At 39.5% G+C, this 11,988-nt stretch overlaps 1 protein-coding gene across 1 annotated transcript; it reads right to left on the bottom strand.

The window, feature by feature from the left end:
* Positions 1-412: 412 nt before the first annotated feature.
* On the bottom strand, positions 413-8,919 carry LOC121859824 (AAC-rich mRNA clone AAC11 protein-like). Its single transcript, XM_042356791.1, has 3 exons — positions 8,537-8,919; positions 7,704-7,851; positions 413-637 (listed from the first exon to the last, which is right to left on the bottom strand). The coding sequence occupies exons 1-3, from the start codon at positions 8,917-8,919 to the stop codon at positions 413-415; spliced, it is 756 nt and encodes a 251-aa protein (XP_042212725.1).
* Positions 8,920-11,988: the final 3,069 nt, after the last annotated feature.

Genomic DNA, 11,988 nt, shown 5'->3' with positions numbered 1-11,988 from the left:
AAGATTGATCTCGGTTCACTTGATTCTGGAACTGGTTGCGGGTAGACAGTTGGTTTTGGAACTGGTGGGGGAGGTTCTGTTGGTTCTGGAACTGGTCGCCGCGGCTTTGTTGGTTTTGGAACTGGTCGCGGGTAGACAGTTGGTTCTGGAACTGGTCGGGGCGGTTCTGTTGGCTCTGGAACTGGTCGGGGCGGCTTTGTTGGTTCTGGAACTGGTCGCGGCGGCTTTGTTGGTTCTGGAACTGGTCGCTAGTAGACAGTTGGTTCTGGAACTGGTCGGGGCGGCTCTGTTGGCTCTGGAACTGGTCGGGGCGGCTTTGTTGGTTCTGGAACTGGTCGCGAGTAGACAGTTGGTTCTGGAACGGGTCGCGGGTAGACAGTTGGTTCTGGAACTGGTTGCGCCTTTGCTGGTGCTATTGGCTTTGGCTCTGGAAGTTTTCATGGGTGGATTGCTTGGTAACAGTGGCCTGGAAGTCAGTGTCGGGAGCTACAGAGGAGTCGACGACGCAGAGAGAACCATCAGGGTCCATGGCGCTGTACTGGCCCACCACTACGTCTCCTCGACGCTCCTCCCGGGCAGACTTTTTGTCCCCTGTCGACCTGGCGTCTACCTCGTAGGCCCACATGTTCTCTGGGTCCTGCAGGGAACACAACATTATCTTTAACTGAACCTTAACGATATGTTATACAAGAAATGTTAACTTTTATGACCATGTTCACTACAACACTAGTACTACATGTTAACTACAACACTGGTATTCCATGTTCACTACAACACTAGTAATACATGTTCACTACAACACTAGTACTACATGTTCACTACAACACTAGTACTACATGTTCAATACAGCACTAGTACTACATGTTCACTACAACACTAGTACTTCATGTTCACTGCAACACCGGTCCTACGTGCTTACTACAACACTAGTACTACATGTTCACTACAACACTAGTACTAAATGTTCACTACAACACTGGTATTATATGTTCACCACAACACTAGTACTACATGTTCACTACAACACTAGTACTTCATGTTCACTGCAACACCGGTCCTACATGCTTACTACAACACTAGTACTACATGTTCACTACAACACACTACATGTTCACTACAACACTGGTATTATATGTTCACCACAACATTAGTACTACATGTTCAATACAACACTGGTATTACATGTTCACTACAACACTAGTACTACATGTTCACTACAACACTAGCACTACATGTTCACTACAACACTAGTACCACATGTTCAGTAGAACACTAGTACTGCATGCTCACTACAACACTAGTACTACATGTTCAGTAGAACACTAGTACTACATGCTCAATACAACACTAGTACTACCTGTTAACTACAACACTGGCACTACGTATTCACTACAACACTAGTCCTACATGTTCACTACAACACTGGTACTACGTATTCACTACAACACTAGTACTACATGCTCACTACAACACTAGTACTACGTGTTCACTACAGCACTGGTATTACATGTTCACTACAACACTAGTTCTACATGTTCACTACAACACTGGTATTACATGTTCACTACAACACTAGTATTACATGTTCAATACAACACTTGTACTACATGCTCACTAAAACACTAGTACTACATGTTCATTACAACATTGGTATTACATGTTCACTACAACACGAGTACTACATCTTCACTACAACACAGGTATTACATGTTTATTACATCACTAGTACTACATGTTCACTACAACACTAGTACTACATGTTCACTACAACACTAGTACTACATGTTCACTACAACACTAGTACTACATGTTCACTACAACACTAGTTCTATATGTTCACTAAAACAATAATACTACATGTTCACTACAACATTAGTACTACATGTTGACTACAATACTGGTATTACATGCACACTACAGAACTAGTACTACATGTTCACTACAACACTAGGACTACATGTTCAATACAAATCTAGTATTTACATGTTCAATACAACACTAGTACTACATGCTCACTAAAACACTAGTACTACATGTTCACTACACGAGTATTACATGTTCATTACACTAGTACTACATGTTCACTACAACACTAGTACTACATGTTCACTACACCACTAGTACTACATGTTCACAACTACACTTGTATTACAGGCTCATTACGCTAGTACTACATGTTCAATAGAACACTAGCATGATATGTTCACTACAATACTAGTACTACATGTTCATTACACTAGTACTACATGTTCACTACAACACTAGCAATACATATTCACTACAACACTAGTATTACATGCTCATTACACTAGTACTACATGTTCACTACAACACTAGTACTACATGTTCACTACAACACTAGTATTACATGTTCAATACAACACTTGTACTACATGCTCACTAAAACACTAGTACTACATGTTCATTACAACATTGGTATTACATGTTCACTACAACACGAGTACTACATCTTCACTACAACACAGGTATTACATGTTCATTACATCACTAGTACTACATGTTCACTACAACACTAGTACTACATGTTCACTACAACACTAGTACTATATGTTCACTACAACACTAGTACTACATGTTCACTACAACACTAGTTCTATATGTTCACTAAAACAATAATACTACATGTTCACTACAACATTAGTACTATATGTTGACTACAACACTGGTATTACATGTACACTACAGAACTAGTACTACATGTTCACTACAACACTAGGACTACATGTTCAATACAACACTAGTATTTACATGTTCATTACACTAGTACTACATGTTCACTACAACACTAGTACTACATCTTCACTACAACACAGGTATTACATGTTCATTACATCACTAGTACTACATGTTCACTACAACACTAGTACTACATGTTCACTACAACACTAGTACTATATGTTCACTACAACACTAGTACTACATGTTCACTACAACACTAGTTCTATATGTTCATTAAAACAATAATACTACATGTTCACTACAACATTAGTACTATATGTTGACTACAACACTGGTATTACATGTACACTACAGAACTAGTACTACATGCTCACTATAACACTAGTACTACGTGTTCACTACACGAGTATTACATGTTCATTACACTAGTACTACATGTTCACTACAACACTAGTACTACATGTTCACTTCACCACTAGTCCTACATGTTCACAACTACACTTGTATTACATGCTCATTACGCTAGTACTACATGTTCAATAGAACACTAGCACGATATGTTCACTACAATACTAGTACTACATGTTCATTACACTAGTACTACATGTTCACTACAACACTAGCAATACATGTTCACTACAACACTAGTATTACATGCTCATTACACTAGTACTACATGTTCACTACAACACTAGTACTACATGTTCACTACAACACTAGTACTACATGTTCATTACACTAGTACTATATGTTCACTACACTAGTTTTACATGTGCATTACATTAGTACTATATATTCACTACAACACTAGGACTGTATATTCATTACACTAGTATTATATGTTCACTACACCAGTATTACATGTTCATTACACAAGTACTATATCTTCACTATAACACTGGTCTACATGTTCATTACACAAGTACTATATCTTCACTATAAAACTAGCACTATATGTTCATTAGACTAGTACTATATGTTCACTACACTAGTATTACATGTTCATTACACAGGTACTATATGTTCACTATAACACTAGTACTACATGTTCATTACACAAGTACTCTATGTTCACTACAACACTAGTACTACATGTTCATTGCACAAGTACTATTTGTTCACTACACTAGTATTACATGTTCATTACACAAGTACTATATGTTCACTATAACACTAGTACTACATGTTCATTGCACAAGTACTATATGTTCACTACAACACTAGCACTATATGCTCATTATACAAGTAGTATATGTTCAATACACTAGTATTACATGTTCATTACACAAGTACTATATATGTTCACTACACTAGTATTACATGTTCATTACACAAGTACTATATGTTCACTACACTAGTATTACATGTTCATTACACAAGTACTATATGTTCACTACACTTGTATTACATGTTCATTACACTAGTACTAAATGTTCACATAACCTCTTACTATATAAATATATAATGTATATTATACGATAAAGTTATTGAAATTGTACTTCATAAAATTTTACGTTTGGTTAAAACAAGATGGAAAGTTATACAAGCAAATAACTCTTAAGCGTTGTAAAAATCCAGAAAAAATTGGGTAGCGGGGCATTTGCGTTCAGCCTCCTGGCCGAATTCAATGGGGAACTCGTGTGCATAAAAAAAGGCTTGAAAACGGAATATCTGAAGTATTTCAACATAGAAAGGGAGATAACCCAAAAAGTAAACGGTGCCGGCGGTGCTCCCCTCATCATAACGTGGGCCACGGATGAGCCCATACTTGTTATGTCGTTTTGCAAGGGAAGGACGTTCATTGATATACTCAATCACCCTAAGTTGCTTACCGCGGCCAACATTATTCAAATCTACATCGCCGTGGCGCGAAGCCTTGACGAAATTCACGGTCAGGGCGTTGTCCATAACGATTTTAAGGAAGATAATGTGTTAATAGAAGAGAACACAGCCGATGGTATCTTCACGGCCCACATCATCGATTTTGGGCTTTCTACAGCCGTGGGAGAGTTGACAAATATCTCTGGATCACCAAGTGATTTTCCCTTTTATGCCCCAGAGATCCTTGCTGGTCACCCATGTCACCCCAAGGCTGATGTTTTCTCTTTGGGGTTCACCCTTAATTTTGTTACTGAGACATTATTGAGTGACCGACACCTAAAGGCGTGGCCGCCCGGCACCAGACAATTATTCTTAGATATGCTACAGCAGAACCCAGTAGATCGGCCTGATCTCTGTGAAGTTATTAGACGTTTAGAGTCTTCCCTCCAGCAGCTTTCTTTCCCAACTGTCACTGAAAGGAAGACTGTCATGCAGAGTCCTCCTTACATCCCCTCGCAAGGGAAAAGCTGTGTCGCCCCTAAGGTGACATCTGCTGTCATGCAGAGTCCTCCTTACATCCCCTCGCAAGGGAAGAGCTGTGTCGCCCCTAAGGTGACATCTTCTGTCATGCAGAGTCCTCCTTACATCTCCTCGCAAGGGAAAAGCTGTGTCGCCCCTAAGGTGACATCTGCTGTCATGCAGAGTCCTCCTTACATCCCCTCCCAAGGGAAGAGCTGTGTCGCCCCTAAGGTGACATCTGCTGTCATGCAGAGTCCTCCTTACATCCCCTCGCAAGGGAAAAGCTGTATCGCCCCTAAGGTGACATCTGCTTTCATGCAGAGTCCTCCTTACATCCCCTCCCAAGGGAAGAGCTGTGTCGCCCCTAAGGTGACATCTGCTGTCATGCAGAGTCCTCCTTACATCCCCTCGCAAGGGAGGAGCTGTGTCGCCCCAAAGGTGAAATCTGCTGTCACGCAGAGTCCTCCTTGCGAGGGATCGGAAGGGACGGCACAATCGACCAGCATTTTGTCTAATGTAATAAAATTCATCGTAGTGTCAGGACTACGGTTAGGGACGGCTTATCTCAAGGGGTCTGATCTCATCTTCTCCCCCGATGAATATTATTGAAAAAAAAGAAGATTTTGTATGTTTTTTTTTTAAATAATGTGATAAAATGTCGTTTTTTGTTTGTTTGTGTTAATCCTTATATAAAGCCTAATAAAGTAGATAGATATATAAATAGATGGACAAATGAATTAGGTTATATAGGTAGATCAGCATATATAGTAACTATAGGTATTGGTACAAGTAATACATAAGGGTAGTGATACAGGTACAGTTAAGAGATAGATACAGGTACAGTTAAGAGACAGATACAGGTACAGTTAAGAGACAGATACAGGTACAGTTAAGAGACAGATACAGGTACAGTTGAGAGACAGATACAGGTACAGTTAAGAGACAGATACAGGTACAGTTAAGAGGCACATACAGGTACAGTTAAGAGACAGATACAGGTACAGTTAAGAGACAGATACAGGTACAGTTAAGAGACAGATACAGGTACAGTTAAGAGACAGATACAGGTACAGTTAAGAGACAGATACAGGTACAGTTAAGAGACAGATACAGGTACAGTTGAGAGACAGATACAAGTACAGTTAAGAGACAGATACAGGTACAGTTAAGAGACAGATACAGGTACAGTTAAGAGACAGATACAGGTACAGTTAAGAGACAGATACAGGTACAGTTAAGAGACAGATACAGGTACAGTTGAGAGACAGATACAGGTACAGTTAAGAGACAGATACAGGTACAGTTAAGAGACAGATACAGGTACAGTTAAGAGACAGATACAGGTACAGTTAAGAGACAGATACAGGTACAGTTAAGAGACAGATACAGGTACAGTTAAGAGACAGATACAGGTACAGTTAAGAGACTGATGCAGGTAGAGTTAATAGACAGATACAGGTACCGTTGAGAGACAGATACAGGTTCAGTTTAGAGACAGATACAGGTAGAATTGAGAGACAGATACAGGTAGAGTTAAGAGACAGATACAGGTACAGTTAAGAGACAGATACACGTACAGTTAAGAGACAGATGCAGGTACAGTTAAGAGACAGATACAGATAGAGTTAAGAGACAGATACAGGTATAGTTGAGAGACAGACACAGTTAAGAGATAGATACAGGTACAGTTGAAAGATACACACACACACACACACACACACACACATCTACATGCTATCATGAATCGGGATAAGATATGTTTTCAATTCCGTCATCTCCAGCCGTAACTGTTGTGATAGCAAAGACCAGCTAATATCACACACACATACACACACACACACACACACACACATAAATCTACCTCGGTACTACGTTACCTAAGTCTCTCTATGTGTACCGGTATGTGTACCTATATGTGTACATGTATGTGCACCTGTATGTGTACCGGTATGTGTACCTGTATGTGTACCTGTATGTGTACCTATATGTGTACCGGTATGTGTACCTGTATGTGTACCTGTATGTGTACCGGTATGTGAACCTGTATGTGTACCGGTATCATATCTATTACAAAAACAGTCAAGTATACACCCCATCTAGTCCCCAATATCACCATGCCTTGACCTATACTGTATATTAGTGTTTACTCTCACCAACACTTGACGTATACTGTATATTAGTGTTTACTCTCACCAACACTTGACGTATACTGTATATTAGTGTTTACTCTCACCAACATTTGACGTATACTGTATATTAGTGTTTACTGTCACCAACATTTGACGTATACTGTATATTAGTGTTTATTTTCACCAACACTTGACGTATACTGTATATTAGTGTTTACTCTCAGCAACACTTGACGTACTCTGTATATTAGTGTTTACTTTCACCAACACTTGACCTATTCTGCATATTAGTGTTTACTCTCACCAACACTTTAACATCATTCATTAACACAACAGAAACATACAATAGCGTCAATCAGATAAAAAACATTAATACATTCTGCTTTGTTTAGCGAGAAATACATAAAAATACAGTACCATAGTATTATATTGACAGTTTATACAGAGTAAAGACATTCTCACAACCATTTAGTGTTGCCAGTGGTTCATTTGTTGTAGTCGATACTTGTGATTTCCAGCAGGAACCACACTAACTTGGCTCCTTCCGTACTGGTTGTGGTTGTTGGTGGATAACCGGGAGAGTTGTTGGTTGTATTCCAGGTTGAAAAGGTTGGAGTTGAGGTGTGAGTTTTGGTTGTAGTTGTGGTTGTTGTTGGTGGAGCCGTAACTTTGTGAGATGTACCTGTTGTTGTGGAGGTTGTTGGACTGGTTGTTGTGGTTGTATTGGTTGGTACTCGTGCGATAGTTGGACTGGTACTGGTTGCGGTTCTCCTGGTACTAGTTGCGGTTCTGTTGGTAATGATTCAGCTGGTACTGGTTACGGTTGTGTTGATACTGGTTGTGGTCTTGTTGATACTGGTTGCGTTTCTGTTGATACTGGTTGTCTCTCTGTGATTACTGTTTAATATTCAGAGAAGATTGATCTCGGTTCACTTGATTCTGGAACTGGTTGCGGGTAGACAGTTGGTTTTGGAACTGGTGGGGGAGGTTCTGTTGGTTCTGGAACTGGTCGCCGCGGCTTTGTTAGTTTTGGAACTGGTCGCGGGTAGACAGTTGGTTCTGGAACTGGTCGGGGCGGTTCTGTTGGCTCTGGAACTGGTCGGGGCGGCTTTGTTGGTTCTGGAACTGGTCGCGGCAGCTTCTGTTGGTTCTGGAACTGGTCGCTAGTAGACCAGTTGGTTCTGGAACTGGTCGGGGCGCTCTGTTGGCTCTGGAACTGGTCGAGCGGCTTTGTTGGTTCTCTGGAACTGGTCGCGAGTAGACAGTTGGTTCTGGAACGGGTCGCGGGTAGACAGTTGGTTCTGGAACTGGCCTGGTGGCTCTGTTGGTTCTGGAACTGGTCGGGGCGGTTCTGTTGTTTCTGGAACTGGTCGGGGCGGCTCTGTTGGTTCAGCAACTGGTTGCGGCGGTTCTGTTGGTTCTGAAACTGGTTGCGGCTGTTCTGTTGGTTCTGGAACTGGTCGCGTCGGGTCTGTTGATTCTGGGACTGGTTGCGCCTTTGCTGGTGCTTTTGGCTTTGGCTCTGGAAGTTTTCATGGGTGGATTGCTTGGTAACAGTGGCCTGGAAGTCAGTGTCGGGAGCTACAGAGTAGTCGACGACGCAGAGAGAACCATCAGGGTCCATGGCGCTGTACTGGCCCACCACTACGTCTCCTCGACGCTCCTCCCGGGCAGACTTTTTGTCCCCTGTCGACCTGGCGTCTACCTCGTAGGCCCACATGTTCTCTGGGTCCTGCAGGGAACACAACATTATCTTTAACTGAACCTTAACGATATGTTATACAAGAAATGTTAACTTTTATGACCATGTTCACTACAACACTAGTACTACATGTTAACTTCTAACACTAGTATTCCCTGTTCACTACAACACTAAGTAATACATGTTCACTACAACACTAATTGCTACATATTTCACTACAACCACTAGTACTACATGTTCCAATACAGCTACTAAGTACTACACTTGTTCACTTTCTATTTTTAGTACTTCATGTTCACTGCAACACCGGTCCTACGTGCTTACTACAACACTAGTACTACATGTTCACTACAACACAAGTACTAAATGTTCACTACAACACTGGTATTATATGTTCACCACAACACTAGTACTACATGTTCACTACAACACTAGTACTTCATGTTCACTGCAACACCGGTCCTACATGCTTACTACAACACTAGTACTACATGTTCACTACAACACTAGTACTACATGTTCACTACAACACTGGTATTATATGTTCACCACAACATTAGTACTACATGTTCACTACAACACTGGTATTACATGTTCACTACAACACTAGTACTACATGTTCACTACAACACTAGCACTACATGTTCACTACAACACTAGTACCACATGTTCACTAGAACACTAGTACTGCATGCTCACTACAACACTAGTACTACATGTTCAGTAGAACACTAGTACTACATGCTCATTACAACACTAGTACTACCTGTTAACTACAACACTGGCACTACGTATTCACTACAACACTAGTCCTACATGTTCACTACAACACTGGTACTACGTATTCACTACAACACTAGTACTACGTGTTCACTACAGCACTGGTATTACATGTTCACTACAACACTAGTTCTACATGTTCACTACAACACTGGTATTACATGTTCACTACAACACTAGTATTACATGTTCAATACAACACTTGTACTACATGCTCACTAAAACACTAGTACTACATATTTCACTACACAGTATTACATGTTCATTACACTAGTCACTACATGTTCTCTACAACACCTAGTGCTACATATTTCACACATAACACCTAGTACTAGCATTCACTACAACACTAGTACTACATATTCACTACAACACTAGTACTACATATTCACTACAGCACTAGTACTACATATTCATTACAACACTAGTACTACATGTTCACTACAACACTAGTACTGCATGTTCACTACAACACTGGTACTACATATTCATTACAACACTAGCACTACATATTCACTACAACACTAGTACTACATATTCACTACAACACTAGTATTACATATTCATTACAACACTAGTACTACATACTCACTACAACACTAGTACTACATATTCATTACAACACTAGTACTACATATTCACTGCATACTGGTCCTACATGTTCACTGCTTGCCAATTTTCGTATTCTCATTAAACACTTGTACTACATGCTCACTAAAACACTAGTACTACATGTTCATTACAACATTGGTATTACATGTTCACTACAACACGAGTACTACATCTTCACTACAACACAGGTATTACATGTTTATTACATCACTAGTACTACATGTTCACTACAACACTAGTACTACATGTTCACTACACCACTAGTACTACATGTTCACTACAACACTAGTACTACATGTTCACTACAACACTAGTTCTATATGTTCACTAAAACAATAATACTACATGTTCACTACAACATTAGTACTACATGTTGACTACAATACTGGTATTACATGCACACTACAGAACTAGTACTACATGTTCACTACAACACTAGGACTACATGTTCAATACAACTCTAGTATTTACATGTTCAATACAACACTAGTACTACATGCTCACTAAAACACTAGTACTACATGTTCACTACACGAGTATTACATGTTCATTACACTAGTACTACATGTTCACTACAACACTAGTACTACATGTTCACTACACCACTAGTACTACATGTTCACAACTACACTTGTATTACAGGCTCATGCCTTTAGTACTACTACATGTTCAGCTGAGAACACTAACATGATAGTTCACTACAATGCTAGTACTACATGTTCATTACTAGTACTACATAATATTCACTTCTTTTCTTAATACATATTCCACTACAACACTAGTATTACATGGTCATTACACTAGTACTACATATTCCACTTTCTAACACTAGTACTACATATTCACACTACAACACTAGTATTACATAATTTCAATACAACACTTGGCCTTTTATGCTCACAAAACACTAGTACCATGTTCATTACAACATTTGGAAGGTATTACATGTTCACTACAACACGAGTACTACATCTTCACTACAACACAGGTATTACATGTTCATTACATCACTAGTACTACATGTTCACTACAACACTAGTACTACATGTTCACTACAACACTAGTACTATATGTTCACTACAACACTAGTACTACATGTTCACTACAACACTAGTTCTATATGTTCACTAAAACAATAATACTACATGTTCACTACAACATTAGTACTATATGTTGACTACAACACTGGTATTACATGTACACTACAGAACTAGTACTACATGTTCACTACAACACTAGGACTACATGTTCGATACAACACTAGTATTTACATGTTCATTACACTAGTACTACATGTTCACTACAACACTAGTACTACATCTTCACTACAACACAGGTATTACATGTTCATTATATCACTAGTACTACATGTTCACTACAACACTAGTACTACATGTTCACTACAACACTAGTACTATATGTTCACTACAACACTAGTACTACATGTTCACTACAACACTAGTTCTATATGTTCACTAAAACAATAATACTACATGTTCACTACAACATTAGTACTATATGTTGACTACAACACTGGTATTACATGTACACTACAGAACTAGTACTACATGCTCACTATAACACTAGTACTACGTGTTCACTACACGAGTATTACATGTTCATTACACTAGTACTAAATGTTCACTACAACACTAGTACTACATGTTCACTTCACCACTAGTCCTACATGTTCACAACTACACTTGTATTACATGCTCATTACGC

The sequence above is a fragment of the Homarus americanus genome, unplaced genomic scaffold (assembly GCF_018991925.1).
Source record: "Homarus americanus isolate GMGI-L3 unplaced genomic scaffold, GMGI_Hamer_2.0 scaffold35117, whole genome shotgun sequence".
Taxonomy (NCBI): domain Eukaryota; kingdom Metazoa; phylum Arthropoda; class Malacostraca; order Decapoda; family Nephropidae; genus Homarus; species Homarus americanus.
This window is presented reverse-complemented; position numbering and strand designations above follow the sequence as displayed.